General features: G+C 55.6%; 1 protein-coding gene across 7 annotated transcripts in view; it reads right to left on the bottom strand.

Moving 5' to 3' along the window:
• Positions 1-8,739: 8,739 nt before the first annotated feature.
• RREB1 (ras responsive element binding protein 1) overlaps positions 8,740-22,177 on the bottom strand; it is a 177,633-nt gene continuing 164,195 nt past the window's right edge. For 6 of the 7 annotated variants that reach the window (XM_082664127.1, XM_082664133.1, XM_082664128.1 and 3 more), the window contains 3 exons: positions 16,637-16,801; positions 10,562-11,377; positions 8,740-9,288 (listed from right to left, as the gene is read on the bottom strand). In XM_082664127.1, the coding sequence (XP_082520253.1) occupies positions 8,777-9,288; positions 10,562-11,377; positions 16,637-16,801 (1,493 nt within the window). In that variant the 3' untranslated portion in view covers positions 8,740-8,776. The remainder of the gene's footprint in view (positions 9,289-10,561; positions 11,378-16,636; positions 16,802-22,177) is intronic. The other variant, XM_082664132.1, reaches the window with a different exon arrangement.

The following is a 22,177-nucleotide window of genomic DNA, read 5'->3' as shown; positions in this document are numbered from 1 at the left end:
ACTCCCGGCTCCGCTCCGCCCTGCGCTCCGCCGCGGGATGTTTCTAGAATCAGCTCTGATCCGACAATCGACCTTCATCGACCCCCTCCTGCCTCCAGGACCGCGCTCTCGACCACAGCTCTAATCCGCGGGCTCACGTGCGCTTCTCGCTGTCCCCGCCAGCGCCCCGGCCCGGGCCACTCAACGGCGTCGTCCCCTCCGAGGGCGACTGGCCTGCGCCTCCGTCCCCCCAGGGCCCCCCCAGACCCCGAGGCAGCGGAGTCTGCGCCTCCCTCACCCTGCGGCTTCCTACCAGGCTCCGCAGGCCCCGGGCGCCCGCAGGTGATGCCTGAGCGAAAGAAAGAGGGATCCACCCACCACGTGCCTCCCGGGCCCTCCCCGCCCCGCCCTACCAGCCCCGCCCCGCCCCACCAGCCCCGCCCCGCCCCGCCCCACCAGCCCCGCCCCGCCCCGCCCCGCTTCCAGCCTCCCTCCGGGGCTGGAGATCAGCGTGATATCGATGGGAAGCTCACCTCCTGGAAGCCAATCCGCACGCCGTTCTGGCTCCTTTCTTTCTCCCCCAATTAAACAAAATCTTAAAAAACCCTGCGGTATGGGGGGGATGACAAGGTGGAGCACCAAGGACTTGGGGGGAGTGAAACTAGTCTGTCACCTACTGTGATGGCGGATCCACGTCGTGGACGTTTGTCCAAACCCACAGGACGTCCGCCACCGAGAGTGAGCCCTCGTGCCAACCGCGGCCTCCGGGGGACAGGGACAGGGGCCGTGCAGGCTCATCCGCTGTAGTGGACGCCCCCCGCCCCGGCGTGCTGCGGGTGTGAGGATGGGGCCGGTGGGGACAGAGAGTAAAACCTTCCTTTCCGTTTTGCTGTGAACCTAAAACTAGTCTTAAGGAAAAAAAAAAAAAAAAGACAATACGTAACAGGAAAAACTGGCTCGGGTGCAATTCAGTTTCAGTAAAGATGAGGTGCTTCCCTCCTTTCCTGTTCACGCCACGCCTCCACCCACCTCTGCCCACACCCCGCTGCCTCTGCTTCCAGGCTCCACTCCCACTGAGGCTGACGGGCTCCTTGTCCCTTCACTCAGGGTCACCATGTGGGCACCTTTAGCCCCCCCTTCTCCGGCAGGATCCAAACTCTGGAGAGACAGCACTTAACCTCAGGGGGAGCAGGGCTGGGCCCTGGTGCTGGTGAGCGGGGAGGGAAAGCAGGTGGGAATGATCTGGAAGATTCCAGAAGGACGTGGGCCAGGCCGCCGGCCCTGCTGCTGCCTGGTAGGGCCCTGAGGCCCAGAGCTGGGAGTACGGCGTCCCGGGGTACAGGGCACAGGCCACCCGGGGCAGATGGTACTGTCACCAGGGGTGGGGCTGGGCTGTGGAGGACACGGCAGGACGGCGGGCAGCTCCCGGCCACTGCGACTGTGCAGAGCCCGGGGAGAAATAAGCGGGCGCTTGAGGCTGGGGGACAGCTGCCAGCGACCCGCGGCCAGTCGGCTGACACACAGCCCTGGGTTCTGGGCCCCTGGGGAGGGGTGGTGGTGCTTAGGCAGGTGTTGCTTAGGCAGCTCTGGAGATGCCTCTAGCCATCTCCCGCCGTCCCGGTGGACGCCGGCTCCCCACCGTTCCCCGGAGGCCGCGGCCCCTTGGTCCTGGGGGAGGCCTGGTTGGGACGCGGGGGGTGTGTACTGTCCGCCCAGGGGCTGCGGTGAGGCCCCGGGCGCCTGGGCGCACCTGCCCCCCGCCAGGGTCCCCGTGCCCGAGGGAGCCCATCTTAAACAGCAAACAAGAAACACCACGGAGGTGGGGAGGAGAGAGAGAGGGAAGGAGAAAGGCTCTCCCTGCGTTTCGAACAAGGCTCCCCCCAACCCCACGTCTTCGTTTTGCTCCGGGTCCCGCAATTGCCGGCCAGCTCTGGCGAAGGGACAAGCAGGTATCAGAAGACAGGGGCCCGGAGGTCCAGGAGGGAGGCGCCTGCTCCCAGAACTCAGAGCTGCGGTCGGGCCCATGCAGCACTCACGCAGCTTCGCTTCCTGGGCCGGGGCCTGGTTCCGGGGTGCGGTGGGGTCCCTGTGCCGCTACAGGTGGGTGGGTAGCTACACGGGCTGGAGAAGAGGGCAGGCGGGGTGTTGGAAGGAAGGTCCTGGCGCATTTCCTAGATTTCAGAGTTATTCCAGCCCAGACGACGGCCTCGGTGTTCCTGACGGCACAGCCAACGGGCAGGAGCCCGGGACTGTCTGTCATTCCTGGGACAATGGTTTTCGAACTTTCCTGGGCTTCAGAATTCTCTGGGAATTCCCTCCTGAGAAAAATTTCTGAATCAGTAGGTCTGGAATTTTTAACGAGCGACCCAGGAACTCTCTTTAGTGGGCCTGGGTTGTCCACACCGAGGAGCTGAAGGGCCTCCCGTCTTGGAGGTTCTGCCCCGGCAGACGCCTTGTGGAGCAGAGATAAGCCAGACCTGCAGAGCCCTGCCACCCACAGAATCCTGCCCCCTAAGTTCTGGTGTCACTTGCTTTGCAGCAAAGAAGCTGGAACAGTCAGGAATGCACTGAGTAACCTTGGGAACACACGGGCAGCACCCACATCGCATCTGCTTCCACGTCTGAGAAGCAGGTGCTCCCAGTTTTCTGTAACTGCCGTTTCAGTGGACACCGCACAGCATCACAGACCCCCACGGCACCCACCTTCTGTTTTAATATTTTTCTGGTGGGCAATTTCATCCTAACAAGGCCACCCATTAGCCAGCTGACCTGGGCAAGTCATTTCACCCTCGTCTCTGCTCCAAGGCGATAAGGATTTTTTTTTCCTTCCCAGTTCACTGGACGTGGGTGAAGAAGAGAGACAAAACCCACAGGAAAACAAGTTGCAACGTGCAACGTGCTGTATAAACATGTCCGAGAGTGAGGAAGGAATGGAAGTCGGGCCCGACTAAAACAGCAGCATTCAATAAATAAAGACAGCACTGAGAGGCAAAATGACCGCTTTCACTTTTTTCTCCATATTTTCCTGCAGCTCCCAAATTTTCCAAACTTTTACTTAAAAGAGCCGCCCCCGGCCCTGGACCAAGGCAGGCTGGGGAGCTGCTGCAGCCTCGCTGGCCTCCCTGACTCTTGCGGGCGAGGTGGAGGCTGCCCGCAGCCAGGCAGGTACCTCCCTCCCTCCTTGGGCTGTGGCTTCCTTCCCCGAAAAGCAAAACGGGAAAGGAGTGCCCGCTGGTTTCTTATTTAGGACACTGACTTGGCAGCCGAGAATTGGAGGGGCCTGTTTTGTCATCGTTAAAGAGTAACCTTCAATTTCAAGTTTAAAATAAACCCGGTCCTCTCCCCAGGTCCCAGCCTCCCCGGGAGCTGCTGGTGGAAAGGGGGCCCAGGCGGCCTGGCACCCAGGCGAGGAGCTGGCGGCGGGGCCGTGCGCTGGAGGGCCCTTCTCACTCCTTGGCTGCTTCAAGGAGCCTTTGGAATCTGAGAGTCGGGCACCAATGCAGAAACTCAAGCAAGATTTCTGGGTGGCTTGTGTTCAGGCTGTGGCTGGAGCAGTGCCTGGTGGGAGGAGACGCCAGAAGGACCCAGAATCCACACAGTCCAACACCCGGCCTGGGCTTCGCCTCCCTCCCGCTGAGGTGGGGACCAGACCCTCACACCCTCCCACGCAGGTGCCGACTGGGCAGGTCTGGGAGAGTGACTTTCTTAGTGCTGGATGTCCTGAGACCTGTCAGGTCACGGCGCCCCCTCGTGGCTCCTCTTCCCTTGGACTTGCCTTGATTCCGTATCTTCCTGGTCTAGTCGGTTTGTCTCCCACTGTTACAAACCTTCGTTCCACAGGGAAAGGAGTCTTCTTTTTCCTCACTGTGTTCTCCATGCTGAGGACAGTGCCAGGTGCACGGCAGCGGCCCAGGCTACACCTTGTTGAATAAAGGCACCGTCGGGGTAACTGGATCCTGGGAAAAAACAAGCAAAACACCCCCAAGGCTCCATCCAGTTCAAGGCCTTATCCATGTTTTGACGGCTACAAAAGTAAAACTGATTTTTAAACATAAACTCCTTTCATTTCCCCATCTTCTAATAGGGATGGTAAATCGCGAAGGGGGTTTCTAACGGGAGCAAGCCGAAGGTGAAGCACGCCTTGGGGGAGATGGCCCTTGGTCCTCTGGGGTCACCTGTGCTTGACTGGGATTCTTTGAAGAGACAACAGAAGAGAAAACCCAAGCCCACGGGTTTACCTGATAAACGCATGACTCTTGGGACTTCCCTGGTAGTCCAGCGGTTAAGACGTCACCTTCCACTGCAGGGGGTGTGGGTTCGATCCCTGGTCGGGGAGCTAAGATCCCACATGCCTCGTGGCCAAAAAAATCAAAACCTAAAACAGAAGCGATATTGTAACAAATTCAATAAAGACTTTAAAAATGGTCCACATCAAAAAAAAATCTTAAAAAACAACAAAAAAGGAAGACCGGCACCCCCCCCACCGCCCATCATTCTTGATGCTAAGGTTCCTTACGTAACTCAGCATCAGAGCCAAAATATAAACTCTGCCAGAAATGCCCACTCTGCATGTGCCCACGGCCTCCCTCTTCCAGGACAGCTGCCTGGGCGAGAGGATGCCAGCCAGCCTGAGAGTCCTCCCCGTCTGCCCGGGGTCAGCAGAACGGGAGACTCAGCCTGGGGCGGGGGTGGGTGCCTGGGGGTGAGGTGGCCTGGGAGGAAGGCCCGCAGCTCATTCCCCGGGGGGAGGGGGCCCCGGTTGGCTCACAACTCCAAGCACGGGAGGTGACAGGGCCGATGAACTTCATCTCCTCTTCCTAAGTAACAGGCTTATTACTCTTCTGATAAATTCCATCTTTCACCTCCTCTATCCTTCTTCCAGCATCACCCAGACCCCCAGGGGTTGCACCCAACACACGCAGACATCGGTGGGCAGAGGGGCATCTCCCTGGGGTCTGCACCCTGCGTCTTTGGCATCCTATTCCACAGGGGCTGCCCCTTTGCCCTTCACACTGACCACGCGCAGTCCCAGTTCCCTGCCAGGAACGACCCCATCCACGGGGAAGGGGAGGGGCTCTTAAGTGTGCTCCTCGGTGGCTAGCGGCAACCCCACGCCCACGAGGGCTTGTCTCCTGTGAGCTGCTTGTTTATGTTACAACCATTCCTGAGTTATTTGGTTGTTTTATTAACACCGGTCAGGACCCCTCACTGGACCTCACCAAAGCCAGTCTGTCTCCTGGGGCTGCTGTGTGTATGGGGGGCCCGGAGACCTTCAGGGCCAGAGCAATCAACTCTTGTCCTGCTGGCGCTCAGAACTGTAACAGGGTCAACTCGCTGGAAACATTTTCTGCAGTCAGCTCCCCTGAACCCAGGTTCCTCCAGGGCTGCTTTGAGATCCACTCCCAGCTTAGAGGATTCGGGACTTTGCCCTTTTGCTGCTTTACGATGGCTGATCCCCCAAACGTGGGTTCTGACCTGCTCTGTCCCCCAGCCCTGGGGTCACCCTCCTTTCCAGGCCGCTCCCCTGTCCAGACTAACTCAGGACTCCTCTGAGTTACAGCAGCTCTCCACCCGGGGACAACTCAATCCCGTGTAACCAGGCTGGAGGAGGAGGAAAGACAAAGTGGATCCCGGGAGCGGCTGGCCAGAAACACAGCCCCTGGCGTCAGTGGTCGTGAGCAAGGACCGAGCTGCTGCGGCCGCGGCCCCGGAAGAGACCACCCTGGGGGAGCCAAGATGAGGGCATGAGGCAGCTTTGGAGATGCCACCCGGGCGAAGGCTCTCATGGGTGCCACGGGTGCCAAGCTGGCGGCGAGCAGGCCTGAGGTTTCCCCCGATGGCCACGGACACCGATGACCCGTCCCCAGCAGGCTGCGGCCTGGGGGTGGGACAAGCTGACAGGATCACAGCAAATCAGAGGACGGGCCATGTGACCGGCAACCTGCCGTTTTTAAAATATAACATTTATTGCTTAGATGGTTTGATACAGAACAGCTTTTCTTCTCATTCTGAATTTGGAAGTACTGTACAACTGAATACAAAGAGGAGCGAAAAGTACCAAAACCAAACCTGTGATTCTGTTCATGTGGCCTAAACCAGTTTTGTGCATAACATGGAGCAGCAGCTTCTAAGTTCCCTTTAGAAGAATATGAACTGTACACATTTATTACTGTTTCCTGTTTAATGCATGGGCTGAAATCACTAGGATCAACTTCCTTCTGGAGGAAAGAGAGGAACAGAGGGTGGAAAGAACGGCGAAACTTCCTGAAACCGGCATCCGACTGTCACATAGCTTCCCCAGGGCTGGTGGAAAAAACAGCCCTTTGGGTTTTTTGTTTTGTTTTCACAGCCGGGAGTTTCATGTAGTGATTGAATCTCAGCATCGTGTCCATAAATCAAAGAGAAAAACAAAAGAGAGAAACTTGCACCTCAAAAAACTTTTCAGAAGATCCATATATATATATTTTTTTGTAAAAGCCCTGAGAGAAGGAGAAAGAGAATCAAACAAATGTATAGAAACAAATTAGCTGGACATGCAAACTAAGCTACGATTCACCCAGAGTTTAAACAAATCACAAATTTCACAGTTTAATATTGGGGGAGGGGACAGAACATCAAACAAATGATACATCTCTCAGCCTCACTAGTAAAATGTGGCAAGACCTTATCGACTACGAGGGTGCAGACAAGGCTAAATAAAGCTTTCAGTCGATGGCGACCACTGCGAGCGGTGGCCCCGGCTGGGCTGCGGCCTGGCGCCCGCTCCGTCTCGCCCCAGCGCAGAGTTAAGTCGTGGCCGCTCCCCACAACGTTCCGAATTTTAGTGTGGAGAGCTGCGAAGAAAAACAAAACACAAGCAACCCCAAGTAATAGCAACAACAAAAATAACAACAACAATCGTCATAAGAAATTAAGGGATGAATGAACTGGTTTTAACTAAGCACACCACGCTTGGTAGGAAGTGATACTGGGTGGGGGAATCATTGGTTCTGATTCGTGCTCACGTAGAGTGAAGAAAACCTTTTGAAATTGGTTCACACATCCCTAATACAGTTAAAAGTCATATATACCTCAACCTTTTTCCTTTCACATGCAAAGAGATCACTTTTTCATCATGTCAAGAACACACATAGCTTCCTTTGAAGCCCGGGTGGTTGGCTTTTGGCTACCAGGAGTTGGTGAGGAAGTGGGAGGAAGGGGGTCCTTGTGGTGGACGCAGGTGTAAGGACAGAGGAGCCCTGGGGGCCAGAAAGGGCGAGGGTCCCGGGAGGGGTGGCACGGGAGGCCTGAGGCACTGAGGCTGGGGCGTCCCGGGCGTCTGGCGGGAGGACAGGATGCTGAGCACAGCCCAACTACAGTAGGATCTGTTTCTTTTCACTGCTGGCAGCTACAGTAAGGGGGTCTATTGCCTGCAAATGATGCTCACGCAAGAAAATCCCGCCTCTGTGCACCCAGGGGTTCAGGCGATTCAGAAACTAGACACAACATGTTTATCTTCGAGCACCAACCCCAAATCACAGGAAGGTAAACATACACCTATTTTTCCTCTTCAATCTCGCATGTGCAGTTTTATTACCAGTAGTAGTATTTCATCGCTCCGCGAAGGACAGGAGCACAGGCAGGTGAGGCCTGGGCTGGGCTTGGCAGGAAGACCGCGAGGGACAGGTCCTGCTGCCTGGCTTTCCCGGAAGCCCAGGCACGCACCTCGCCTCCTCTCCCCTCCCCGGCTGCCCTTCGGCCCCGCAGGCGGGAGGACCACACGGCCCCTGCTGGGTTCTGCAGTCACGGAAGAAAGGCTTGTCTAAGTACAGTAGAAGAGCCACTGCCCGGAGAGCCAAGGACAGCTGCGGGCAGACGCTCACGCGGGGACCTGGGGGCGGCCCAGGTCTCCCAGGACAAATATTGCCCATTTGTTTCTGCTGACTGCAGAGACCAGCAAACTGATGAACTACAAATAATAATAATAATAATAATAATATTATTAATACATATACCGAAAAGGGGAGGGGAAATCAGATACATGACACCTATGCATGTTTTCCATCAGTTCAGTTGCCAGGGGAACTCTTCTCTGTCTTGAAACTTGAACAGTAATGGCATATCTAACGCTGAGAGAGTGGAAACATGTACGAGGTTGAAGCTAGAATCTTTCCTGGTTTTGGCTTGAACCAAACTGGAAACCTTCATCAACCACATCCTGCAATATATCGAGGACCAAATTACAGCTCCACCATGTAGCAAACAGAAAAAAAAAAAAAAAAAAAAAAAAAAGTCTAGTTGAGAAATGAGCATCTTATCCACATTTCCTCTGGGAATTTACATGAAATTCACATCACTTTCTTCCAGTTATTGGCCATGGGTATCCAAGGGCATGTTTTTTTTTTCCCTTCTGTTTCCAGCTCACAGAACAAATGTTACTATCACAGAATTGCAAAAACAAGTTAACACACACCAAAACAGAAGGTAAAGTTAATGCTTAAATGAAAAGGTCCTCTCCAAATAATTCATTAAAATATTTGTTTTGTTTTTTAAGAAGTCATTTCGGGAAAACACAACACCCAAGACGACACCAAAGGGCTGGTAAGTAGTTAAGGCACTCGAGTCGAACGTGCTGCATCTCCGCATGGGTCTGTAAGGCTATGGCACTGAGCGAGGCGCCTGCCTCTCTCCCTACCCCCCTCCCCCTCCCTCCCCCAACCCGAGAGCTGAAGGGCACTGAGGAAACCTCGGGAAATATAGACTCAGGACATTTTGCTCTGCTGGCTTTCGTCTGTGTGCTGGGGGGCAGGCTGGGCTGTCATTCCAGGCCCAGGAGCGAGGCGCTGTCGGCAGCGGCCAGGAGGGGGTGGGCGGGCCTCCTGCCGGGCAGCTCCAGCAGGTCCTGCACGAGGGCCGCCGGGCTCTCCCGCTCAGGGTCACCCGGGGACGCCTGCTCCTTGGGGCTGCCCGCGGCAGCGGCCCTAGGAGCACTCCTGCTGGCCTCAGCCTGGCCGGCACCCGCCGTCCGGCCCGTCGCCCTCTCCTCCCTGCGGCCGGCGTCCTTGGGGGCCAGGCTCTCCTTCCGGCTGCGGGTGACGGCCACGTGGTTGCTGGTGAGCAGGGCCGAGTCGGCCTCACTCTCCGACACGGGGTTGGTGCCGCTGTGGGTGGACTCGCTCTCGCTGTCGTCCTCGCCTCGCTCCTCCTTGTCGCTGTCCTTTCCGTGCTGCTTGGGGTGCCGGGCTTTCTGGTGGACCCGCTGGTGGCGAACCAGGCTGTGCTTCAAGGTGAAGGTTCGCTCGCAGGTCTGGCATTTGTACGGCCTCTCTCCTGGGGGATGGAGAGAGATTCACGGCTGTCAGCAAGGCCACCGGCACCCACCTCCCTGCTCCGCATGATAGCAAGCGAAGGCCCTAGGGGGACGGCGGCTGGGCCGGGCCGGGCCTCCCTCCCGCTCACAGGAAACCTTATCTGTCTGAACTGGCAAAATGGGGAGGGAGGAGAGTGGAGGCCCACACAGCCCTGTCTCCTCGTCCTTCAGCCCAGGGTTTGCACACCTGATCCAGGAACCAGAGTCCCAGAAGCGGAACCTCAGGGACAACAAGACCGGCCTGAAAGAACCCAGCAGTGGCGTCCTTCCCAGGGTCGGGCACCATCGCCAGGGACCTTGTAGGGCGGCACCTCCCAAGTCGAAGCTGCAGGTATGCTGTGTTCTGACTCAGAGCGGCTGGGGCTTCCCCTCTCGCCTGCAAACACGGAGCTGAGAGCAGCTGAGAGCACCACCTGCCAGTACCCCGAGAATCTCTCTCTGCTGGGAGCCAAGCTCCGGTGCCCTCAAGTCCCAGCACAGGGCCGTGGGTGTGTGTGTGGGGCACATGTGCACCTTGGCCGCTGGGAGGAGAGGGAAGCTGAAACCAAGACACAGAGGAGCTTTTCTGTTTGGTGGGGGAAGAATCGCTTGTATCTTCTGGCTTCATGAGGACATCCAGGGGGCCTTTCTACCAAAACAACAGCCGCTGCTTTGGGGTTTGCAGCCTCAAGCCCAGAGGCGGTGGATTCCAGGAGGAGCAAGGACGTGCCCAGGCAGCAGCCAGATGACCGCCCCACTCAGCCCCATCAGCCCCGCTGCTGCAGAGCCAAGAACAGACAAGGTTCTCGCTGCACAGCCGACCTAACACCTGTTGGCTGACGACGACTCCCGGGTGCCTCCCCACACAGGCCTCGGGCCGCGAGCCCCACGGAGCCCCACCGCACCGCCTGCTCCGCCGGCCACACCCACATTCTTCTAGATGCTTCTACCAGGCAGGGCAGCCATCATCCCCATTCTAGAGACAGGACTACGGAGGCTCAGAACACTAAGGGGCCGATCAAAACGCGCTGGCAAACACCACTCCGCCGTCCACTGCACCTGTGCCCTCCTAGTGCTAAGAGTGGGACACGCCCTCAGAATTCCTAGCCCACCCGGGCTCTCTCCCTGCTCGGCAAGAAAGCCCTGCTGCCCACGGTGGCTGGAAGACGGGATCCTGGCTGGCTCGCCACACCACCCCGCCCCCTGCCCCGCAACCTCCACCAGCAGCCCTCCCTCCGCCCCCGCCCCCCTCACCTGTGTGTGACCTCATGTGCCGGGTCAGGTCCTGCAGGGACCAGAACCTCTTGCTGCACACACTGCACACCTTCTTCCTCTTGTCCGCCTTGCTGGCCACACTCCTTGGGGAGTCTGTCTTTGGCTTCTTGTCGTCCTCACTCTTCTCCGAGGGCTTCCTCTCGGCCAGGCCCTCCCCATCCCCATCGGAGGGGCCCTCGGCCTCGTCGCTCTGCTTCTCCGCAGGGGCTTCAGTCACGGCCTCCGCCTGGGCGGGGGGCTCGGTGGCCGGGGGCTCGGCGGGCCTCTGTGGCAGCTCGAGGGCAGTGGGCGGTGGCGCTTCAGGCTCCTGGGGGGCTGCGCTCCTGTCCCCGGGCTCCTCGCAGCCGTGGGCCTTGCGGTGGCGGTTGAGGGTCCCGAGGAACTTGAAGCTCTTGCCGCAGACGTGGCAGGCATGGCGGGCGTGCCTGTGGTCCTGCGCAGCCGGGTCCCCGCCGCCGCCCGCGCCGGCCTCGCCCTCGGCCAGCTTGAAGCCCATCAGCTTGCTGGCGAGGTTGAGGTCTAGGCTCTTGTTGCTGACCGTGTCCTCCGCGGGGCTGTCTGCATCCTCATCCCACTCCCCCTCCGCGCGCTCCTCCTCGGGCTCCGCGTCCTCCTCGGTGCCCCTCTCCTCCCCAGCCAAGGGCGTGGCTGCCGCCGGCTCCGCCTCCTCTGCCGCCGACTCGTCCGGGACCGGGCTGGGCTCGGCTGCTCCTTCCGGTGTCGGCGGCTCCCTCTCCCAGGAGGTGAGGTCCAGCACTTCGCCGCCCGCCGATGCCTCAGCGTCCGACTGGCTGTCTGCAGAGCAAGCACGGGGCAGGCTGAGACCCAGGCCACCAGACACGCCCCTTCCGAGGGCTCGCTCGTGACCCACCCCCCGGGGGCCTGTCTCCCAACCCCCGCCAGGACTTCTCTCACACAAATTCCCCTCACCCCTTACGTCCCTCAAGGGCCAAGACAAATCTGGGGTTAATTTTTAAAAGGCAGAAGGAGCAGCCGCACACGGGTGCACACAGGCTGGGGTCACAGGGTAGCTGCGCCTGCAGCTCCCGGCCTCCCTTCCCCGCCGCCCCCATGCCGAGCCAGCCCCCTCCACGGGCACACACAGGGATGCTCGGGGCCCCCAGGGGCAGCCAGACAGAGCGACGGCGAGAGAGGACAGCTGGCACATTCCAGAGACTCGCAGCACAAGGGAGGTTGAGGAAGCTGAGCCGTAGAAGTTATTTTCCAGTGCAAAGAGGTTGTGTACACATGCAGCCTACACAGGCCTGCCCCCCAAACACGGTATCTGGGAGCACCTCACAGGAAGTGGCCCAAAGCGAGTATTCTGTGTACGTGGTACACATGCTCCCGCCTGACGGCGGGTTTCCAGTAGAGGTCCCAGGCAACAGGAGACGCATGCACACCTGCAGCCCCCCCGGCAGCTGTCAGGACCCCATGTAGGGAGCGGAAACATTTCCTGTCTCTCAAGTGGTTCCTACCTGTCCAGTCTCCACAGCAAAACCAGATGTGGACAGGCCACCAGTTTCTATCAGCCTTCTTAAGGGCTGGCCTGGTGGTAACAGTATCGACACCAAAGAGATGACGGTATTTATCAAAAGCACCATCTCCTCTCTATTCTGGTTGGGCAAAGTCTTAGCCAGTATTTTATTATGTGCTCTGATAGTGAAGCTAAAGCTTGCTGAGCCCGACTATTAACTACAGATGCAATGACCAATGGACTACTGTGGCATCAGGCTGATAAAATTCGTTATTTCATGGCACATATGTGACATGCACCTCCCTCATCATGCCAGGTCTCCGATCACAAGTTCACACATCTAACCTGAAGTCTCACCTGATGAGAGCAGACCACCGCCACACCGACCCAGGCCCGTGGCTCTGAGTCACAGGCTCCACGACTCGCCACCAACGCAGCCCTGGGCTGGGGGCGAAGGAGCTGCACCAACCCTGCCACGGTCATACTGCCTGGGGCTCTCGGCTCACCTACAGCGGTCTACGCGGCTCTCCCACTTTACTTCTCTTCACTGGTTTTATTCTGACTACTTTTTGGCAACCACTGTTTGAGTATCTTAAAAGGTTTCAGAAGGAAACAAGTAATTGTGGGGTGAATATAAAATTTCTGAAAGAAATTTTGACAATTTAAATGATTTCTGACAATTATCCAAAAGATGAAAGAAGATGACCCCTGAGACATGCACACCAACATCGAGGCCATATTCCAGGGGAAAAACCAGCTACTCATTTTCTTGAATCACGCAAATGGAGAGCACCTATTAAATGGCTTTTGGTATAAACTCCACAATAAAAAAAAATACAGAATGCTTGGTTTCCTATTTGTTGGTTCCGTGGGTAGTTAAAGACAAAAAAAAGACAAAACAAAAACAAAAACAAAAAAACGGCGAGGGGAGGATTGATCTCTGGTTACTCCCTATTTGTCCCAGTATACTCTAGGCTGTTTCACTTAATTATTAATTTTTTTCCACCAAAGAGCATGGATTATTTAAAATTTCAACTGTAGTAGGATATATTTAAGATGATAAACTTTTGGGGGAAAATTCAGTGAATTCTGAAATCAAACCCAAGTAAAAATACTACGATAATACACTAAGATCAGATCGTTCTGACTCCTGGGCCCTCCCGAAGTGTGGATAATGGAGAGCTCACCCTAAAAGCAATGGGAGGCCAACTCGCTTCCTCCGAGGAGTGGAGAGGGCTTGTTGCGTTCTACCCAACGTCCACTAGGGGGCGGGTTTTAGCAGGGCAGCCGGTGCCCTTCAAGTTCCCAGCAGCACCAAGGGCTCTTCTCAGCAATTCTTGGGAACAACGCACTTAGCCCCCCTCTGTCTCGTGAACACCCGCCTTAAGCGCCTGGTCCTATCTTGACCTTGTCCTCCGCAGCAGCTCGTGGCGGAGCTGATGACTTTTGTAAGCAATGCGGCTTTAAAAATGTGTTGATTTGGGGACTTCCCTGGCGGTCCAGTGGTTAGGACTCTGCGCTTCCACTGCAGGGGGCCTGGGTTCGATCCCTGGTCGGGGAACTAAGATCCCGCAAGCTGTGAGGTGCAGCCAAAAAAAGAAAAGAAAAGAAAAGAAAAGGGGGAGGGGAGAGCGGGGGAAGAAAACTGTGTTGATTTTCTGTCCCTGTCAGCCAGTCCCTCATTCGTGATGCTAATCTAAGAAGACTGCTAGAGGAAGCAGACAGAATCTGAAGGCACTAGTAGATAAGAAGCCCAAAGCTCCTCCGATGCGATGCGCAGTGTGGAGACTTCCACGTTAGCGCAACAATTAAGTATCTACTGCTTCCTAGAAATGTCGCGTCACCCAACTGAGGTGACAATGTACTGACCTCAATGCCTACCTGGCTGGGCAGGGGCACAGCCTCCACTTTATCTAGACCAGCACTCCCCGTGGTGCAGTCCATGCCCGTACGTGGCCTTCTGGGCCAGCAAGGGTGCCACCACTGAGGGACAGTCTTCAAGTGTCCACGCTGGGAAATTAATTCCCTGGCGGTCCAGTGGTTGGGACTCGGCGCTTTGACTGCTGTGGGCCCGGGTTCAATCCCTGGTTGGGGAAGTAAGATCCCAAAAGCCGTGCGGCGAGGCCAAAAAAAAAAAGTCCACGTTTACACTGATTTGAAAAGTCACATGCAGGTGCCCACAAATAGGAAGGCTCCTACAGACATCATCTGAGGAAGAACCAGGAGCATCCCCTGAGGGCAAAGTGGGCCAGGGTACCTCTGCCCGCAAGAAAGTGAATCAAAGTTTCAGCCTAGCTTTGAACTATCAATATGTCCCTTTCAGCTAAAACTGCCCCCATCGGAGCATCTTCAGCATGCCTTTGGGGGAAAACCTAGGGCGCATTTTTGTGAGACCTTATGTGATCGAAAAAGTCAGACCTACGTTGCAAAACATGTCCTGGGATTTTAAGAAAATGCAACCTAGGCACATAAACCTAGAAATCCCTCAAGAACTGCCTTGGTCATTTCCTGCCTTTGTGTTTTTACGGTCTTTCCCCAAAGCCTCACTTTTAACTTCATGGGAGGGAGCCGGAAAGGAAACCTTCACTCCCTCCATCATGCTCACCTGGTTTAAAAAACTTCCCCTTGAAATCACTGAAATCCACCTCCCTGACCCTCCTTCTCCCCATCTTACCTCTCAGCCCTCTTTCTCACCACGGATTGTGACCACAATTAAACCAAGCCTATATTTTTCTCTTTGCTGGTTTCACGTTACAACTCTCACTGAACTTTCTTTTTCCAGAGGCTTTGTCCCTTAAAGGAAACCTACACAACCTCCGGGCAGGGTCAGGGCAAGGAGGGCGCTGATGGGACTTGGAAAAACAAAACTCATAACTGCAATTTAAAAGATAAATTCACCCACCATGAAGATGTGGGCTGCACCGAAGCTAAGATATAAGTTCCGATTGGCTTTGCGCCTGCAGGAGCCCTGGTTTTGGTGTTCCTTGATCATACAGATCAAGATGCTGAACTCAAAGTATGTTACACTTTAAGACTTGTCTGCCAGTGTGGGAAACCAAGGGCTCCCCGCGGCCACCTCAACTATCAGCTTCTTTCCCTCCTTTGGGACCGTGATGGGCTGTGAGAAAATGGGCTGGGTAGAACGTGATGTGGCAGCTGACACTCAAACACTGAGAGGGGTCATCCCAGTGAAGGTGCGCTCTGCCAGCCTCACTGCCCGTTTCCTGGGGTTGAACAGCAGATCACCCAGCAACCTCAGGCTCGAGGGCACCCAAGTCACGGCAAGATTCCGTGGGGCCTGTACGTTTCTCTACTCAAAGATCCTGGCGAGTCACGTGGACCTGGACGCTGGAGGGGGCGTGGCAAACTGGCCTACACTTCTATACCATGAGAGGGTCTGGGTTCACCACAACCGAGGGCCTGGCCGTTCAAGGGCTTGTTTCACTGGGCTCTGTGGGAGGTGTGGGGAAAGAGCAGAGGGCTCTGCACCAGCTCCTCTTCCTGGAGAGGCTGCCCGCTCACTGCACCCCTCTCCCCCGTAACTGGGACAAGGACAAGGGGGCCGGGGCTGGGGTTGAAGCCCGACCCTCCAGTCCACACTCACTCACAGACAACACAGCCCCCCAACCCACCCAAGTCTGAGGGGGAGAAGCCCGGACACAGTCACAACTCTAGAAAAGCACATTTGGGGGGAATCTCCTCGGATTCAGAAAAGGGGGAAATGTCAAGCTTTCCAGATTTGCCAGACTGAACCCATACCCGCAACAGTTATTCAGCACTGGCCAACCAGCCCTGTGTCTGAGTAACCCGCAGCAGCCCATTTTCTGTTTTATTTGTTTTGGGGGGTGAGGGACACAAAACCCCAGCAGCTGGAGATAATGGAATATACTGAATAGAGGACACGAGTAAATACAGAAGCTGTAAGGAAAAAAAAAGGTGGCAGGAGACGCACGGGGCAGCTGTTAATTGCTCTATAGGGGCCGGAGGAAGGAAGCACATATCAGCACATGAGAAGAATACCCGGATTCGGGTCAAGCAGAGATGTGATTAAAGAAAGGACATGCAGAGTGCTTTTTCAAACAAGACGAAGTTTTTTTTACTGGGAAAAGAGTTATTTAAAAGAAAAACACCCCACCCAGCCCGGCCCCTCCCTGCTGAGGGTGGAGCGTCACTAGTTCCTGCAACACCCTGGCAGCGAGCGGGCCCATCCCTGGCTCTGCAGGATGCGGCAGACGCTGGGGTTTGAGAAAACAACACCCGAGTAGTTTCACATCCCTTTCAGACGTGTTCCTATGCAGAGCTGGACTGTGCACCCTCCTGCACAGCCCAGCTCCACAGGGCAAAGGGCAGGAACAGGCGTCTGGGGTGGGAGGGGTGGGGAACAGATCTTCTCTAGCAGCTCAGAGAAGCAGCCTGGGGGCGCTACCATGGCCCCCATACCCGTCCTGCTGCTGGGATGCCAGCAGGAGGCCTCAGGGTCCTGCAGAGAAGGGGAGGCCGCCAGCCGCAGCGCAGAGGCCGGGGCGCGGCTAACGGGCTCCTGCGGCGCCCTCCTCTCCATCACTTGGAGGCACTACCTGTGCTATCATGGGCTCCAACATCACTCTGTTTTGACTGGGGGATAAGCCCGTTTCTTCTCAGGGAACAGGCGGTAACTCCGTGTTTGCGCAACTGGTGGCGTTCACAGTTAGATTTGGTGGAAAAGAAGGCACCGCATTTTTGACAAGGGAAGGGTTTCTGACCTGAAGCGGGAAAAAAAATACATGTTTATCTGGCTTTCTACTGCAACAAAAAAGAAAAATCGCTTTCCATTCATTCTCCTGGGATCATTGGCATTTGTCCACCCCCCCACCGAACCCCTTTCTTTTAAGAAAATAAACAAAATACATTAAAAAAAACAAAACAAAACACTGAGAACAGTAGCAACTCAAGTGATCACCTTCCCTTATCCTGAGTGGGATGAAAGATTTGTCTTCAAAATACTAAAAGTTAACAATGAAACCAAGATACATATCTGAAGTAAAACAGTATTACAATTACAAATCTTACGTAATAACTACAACAACAAAGGTGAGTGAAGGGATCTGAGCACAGCAGGAGAACACCTATGTCCACCACAGAGAGAAGACGCCTGTGATAGTTTCCAGCCTGGCAAGTACCGTGGACGTGGGGAATCGAATGGGATGAAGGGCAACGCCCGGGGCCTCCTGGAGGAATCCTGAACCCTCTGGATGTCTCTGGGGTCCGGCCCTCCCACCTGGACTGCAAGTGCTGAGTTCTGACTTGCCGGGATGCCTCCTGTCTGACCTCTGCCCAAGGTCACCGTGGTCCTAGCTGGCAAGACAGGGGAGGTCGGCTTGGTGCACGAGGGTTCTCTGTCCCCCTTGCTCTAAGCTCTTGCTGGTGGTGCATCAGGGACCAAGGTCCCGAGTCTGATCAGAGCCGCAGCCCGCGTGTGAAGCTGAGTCACTGAGCGGCCCCTAACCCCACCAGCCCCACAAGTAGGCCAGCTGCCTGTCCCTCCCCGACCATTATCTGCTTCGACCGGCCTACTCTCCCCTTCTTCCATTTCGATTCCTTTTGCAGGCTCCTCAGTACCTGGTCCTGTGTCTGCATGGACGGACGAGGGGGCGAAGCCAGGGCAGACCATGAGGACAAAGAGAAGGAAAGAGGAGGGACCAGGGAAGGGAGTGGGCGGGCACCAGGACAGAGGAGGTGTGGTTATCAGCTACTGCATCACTGGGTTCTTCTGGTTTCCCCCCAAGTGCCACATTCTAAGGTTCTGGTTTCTGATTTTACAGGGAAAAGGTTTCGTGCACCGACAAACAGGACTCATAGAGCTGCAGCCAGCACGGCTGTCTCATAACCCCAAGGCTGCCACGATCACACACACCATCAAGACATGTCAGGCAAGTCAATCAGCGCGGTTCCCTGGAAACACTAAGAGGGGGTGGGGCTGGGCTTCAGCCTTCCATTTAGGTTTAGATGAGCATTAATGGACCCCAGAACCAGTGCAGGCGCACAAGTCCAGGCACCCAGGGAATGAACAGCGTGGGCCTGGAGCCACGAGTTCTCAGGACAGGAAGGACTGGCACTGCCAGCCGCACAACTCTGGGGCGCCATTTGCACGGAGCACACCGCGTGTGACCCCGAATCCCCACACTCCAAGTATGAGCATCAGCAGTAACCAAAGAAAGGGGACGTCCACCTCCACCTGAGCCATGGTTCCAAATCACTGGTAGGCTTTTTACGAACACAGATGCCTAGAACCATCAAACACCACGGAATTAGAAGCCTGGAAAGGTGGAATCAGACACTCAGAAACTGGACCCGTGCACCTCTAAGGAGCTCCACTTGGGCCTGAGAGGATGAAATGGAGAACCCAACTGCTCCACAAAGCTTGTAGGTGTTTTGCACTAAATTTATAAAAATGCTCACATTAAAAAAAAAAAAAAAAAAATCACGCTTTTTGCGTGAAGACTAGTTGTAAAGTATTTTAATGCTTTTTTTGTGCACCCTTCTCGCTTTTCACTAAAAGTTGAACATGATGTTTAATAATTATTCAGGCTGTGTTAAGTAAAAAGAAAATACTTTTCCTTTAATATTTCACTGTCAAAAGGCAACATCACAGCTTCCCTGAGTCAGGCCAGTTTGGAAAACAAGAGAACCAGGCTCGAGAAGAAAACAAGTCAGAAGCTGTGACTATGAACTGTGATCTGGCTCTTGATTTCAAATAAAGCAGTTAGTTTCTTGCTTCTTCCTCTTACATGATTTGCTCTGTAACTTTCACACTGGTAAATGCGTCACTTGTACAGCTGGTTTGAACAGCCAGGCTGATGTCTCATGACGATGAGGAGTCATGTTAAGGTTAAATGTAGAAAACGATTCAATGACCTAAAAGTACTGTATCCAGTTAGGAAGATTCCCGAAGTGACAACTAACAGCAGTCTTTAAAAGTTCCCATTTCACTGCATAAGTCGCACATTTTACATAGCAGTGTGCTCTCCAGACTGCATGGACAGAGGAAAACAAGAGCGCTTTGACTATTTTATGATCATACAGGTTTCAGAAAAACCTTGCTGACTCGTAATCTACGTGGAAAGTATCCAATGATTTTATTCATTTGGTAGCAGCCACAGAAGACTGTTCCAGCAGCGGTGTTTCTAAACGCACCTGTGAGCACAAGGAGCACCTCTGCACCCAAAGGCCCGTGACGTCCTTCCGCCCCACCCTGCGATGTCAGCCAGTAGTTTTCACTCTCACAGAACAGTCAAGAAACGAAGAAAGAAATTCTTCAGGAGACGATGCCGTCTGGCAGGCACTGGGCAGGAAGGAATAAAGGACGAACAACCAGAGCAAGTCCAATGGCCCGGCCTCACACCCTCAGACGCCTCTCCGTACCCCGCCGCCCGCCCCCACCCGGGGCACAGGCCTCTCTCTGTCTGTCTGTCTGTCTTTCTTTCAGGATGTGGCAGATGCAGGGCCGGCCAGGTAAACGCATTCAGAGCTGCCCTTTAAGAAAGTTGGAAGCAGCCAAACACGGCTGGTGTCAGTGCTTCCACACTGAGGTGTGTACATCTCACTGGTCTCAGCTCCGCCGCTGGTTGCCTGTGAACAGCAGGTGGGAGAGGTGGGTGGGGAGGGCCCCAGGCTGGCAGAAAAGGGCAGCGAAGCCCTCAACCATGAGAGAGTGAGCAAGGCAGGGGGCCACGGATGTCAGAGCGGGAGGGCACCTCAGCACCACAGGTGCCGACCCCTCCGTTCCACGCGGAGGAAGGTGAGGAAGGGGCTGAAATGGACCGTTTCCTGGCACTCTCTCCTCTACTTGTGGCCTCAAAACACACGGGACGCTCACGAGGGGGAAAGGCAGGAAGAGTGAGCCGTCTTCTCCTAAAGAGGCAGCACTGTTCAGGCTGAGAAGGGAAGGAGCCAGGACGGTCCTCCTCCACAGGATGCCATGGGCTAGCGGACGAGGGGAAGGAGGAAACTCAGCTGTGTGTGGAGATCACGCCAGGATCTCACGAAGTTCGCCAGCAGACGCCAGCTTCCTCCTAAGACATGATTCCTAGAACCTGAGCCACGCAGAGAAAGGGCTGAAACCACGTGCCCCTTGCCTGAGCAACAGTGAACCCCCGGCTGGGCACTTAACACCTGGGCTACTTAATGCTGCCCATTCAGGGGGCGGGGTGCACTGGAAACATGTCTGTGAGACGACGTAAAGATGCTAGAATTCTTCGCATGCGCTAAGAGGCTGGGAAGAGGCCGACCCTCAAGATGCACAGTTTGCTTCAAGCCAGTTTAAAACTGGACGCCACTCAACAGCTTCCGGCTGGAATGCAGCTAGAGCTTAACACTGCCACCCCGGCCCCCAAGCCTCTGCCCTGTGTGACGAGGTTTTACAGGGTCATTTCAGAGTCCATGTTTAGTTTCTGTTACATGTGAGCCTCAGTCTAATTTCAGCATTACGGAGGGAGCACCTCATAGGAAGCCACGAGCCGGGCACTTGGAGATCCCACAGCAGAGCCGTCTACCGGGAAAACCTCAGCGTGCAGGAAGGCTGGGCAGGTCACATGATTTCTCAGGCTCCGTCCAGCTCCAGCACTGTACCAGACATAGCCGAGGGCTGTATAAAATTACTAAATGGAGCTAATGCTGAGATTGTTGCTGGAAGCTGAGGCTGTGAAAGGGCAAAGGAAGTTAACTGAGCCCTATGGGCGCCAGCGTTCGTCCAGGTCTAAGCGTGTGGTTAGCACCATCCCACGGTCACAAAGTCTCTGGTCAACAGCTCGTGGTCCACAGCCGTGTTCCACCTTGTCTCAAACCACTTCCCAATCTTCTGCGTTCGCACGTGTCAGGATACAGGGGGGCAGAAGAGGCACGCCCCCTGCATCCTCAAATGGAACCTGACCCTGGCTCCCACCCCCAGCACTACTGCGCGTCCCCCGAATGCCTGCAGGCAAATTACTCAAGCCTCCCTAAACTTCAATTGCATCATGGCAAGATGGGGATGACATGGCCCTCGTGGCCCGGTCACCAATACTAGCTCTGGAAGGGTTCTCTACCCGCCTGAATGCGCCCCTCAAGAAAAAAAGCCCGCGACCCCACGGCAGGAACACACTATGTGAGGGACGGGGTGGAAGCAGACACGGCCGTCAGGGGACAGTGACTGTGGGGGGAGAAGCGGCAGAACATGTTCACACCTACACCTGCCCCCGCCCTCCCCCCGTCCCCGTCTCAGACTAACTCCCATCTCCTCTGCTCCGTTCCGACGCCACCAAATTTTAAACCAACGAGGTCGCTTCGGCGTTCAAAAGGAGCTTCTATCGGGCACCTGCAAAGACACGGCGCGACCCTTGAGCGCACGTACGGGCTGCTCAGTCCTCTCAGGGAGGCCGCTGGCGTGCAGGGAAGAGGACAGTGGCACCCGCCCAGCACAGGGCTCCCGGCTGGAGCAGAGGTGGGGAGGCGGTGCTGGCAGGGGAGCGCTCCTCATCACGCCCAGACCGCCTGCTTGCTCAAAAGCGGCAACGGGAATACTCACTTCTCCAGAGACTCTGCAGGAGACAGACAGCTGCCACAAAAAGGGCGGCAAGAGAGACTGCTGTGCAGGGCACCTTCTCTCTAAGAAGCATCTTCTTTCTGAACTGCTTTCTTCCTTAGAACTGTTCCCTTACTTTGTCAGGCTTAAATGATTTCAAACGGAGAGAAAATGACAGTCTGAAAACGCAGCACAGACTCTACAAATCTAGGAATTCTGGTTCCTGTTATTTGAGTCCTCCGTGGACAGACACTCCTAACTGATGCCTGGGTTTGAGGCCCCACCACGCCGGAAAGAGACGCCGTGCCCACGTGGCAGCCAGCCTCAGACAGACCCTGCAGCGCACCCTCCCCTGCCCTGCCCTGCCCTGCCCGTCTCCTCTGCACTCTCATTGCCCAGGACAGCTCTGCCATCCCCTCCCGATGTCCCAACTTGTTAGGAGAAACAGCCTTCCACGGAGGATCCACCCTGCGTGAAGCCTTTCTACCTGGATACAGAGCGTGGCTCCCACCCAGCCCCTGCCATCTTCCCCTCTCCACACCGTCATGAGCCTCTGCACTACCTGGGGTTGCCAGATTTA

The sequence above is a fragment of the Grampus griseus genome (assembly GCF_964374135.1).
Source record: "Grampus griseus genome assembly, chromosome: 10".
In the NCBI taxonomy this organism is placed as follows: Eukaryota; Metazoa; Chordata; class Mammalia; order Artiodactyla; family Delphinidae; genus Grampus; species Grampus griseus.
This window is presented reverse-complemented; position numbering and strand designations above follow the sequence as displayed.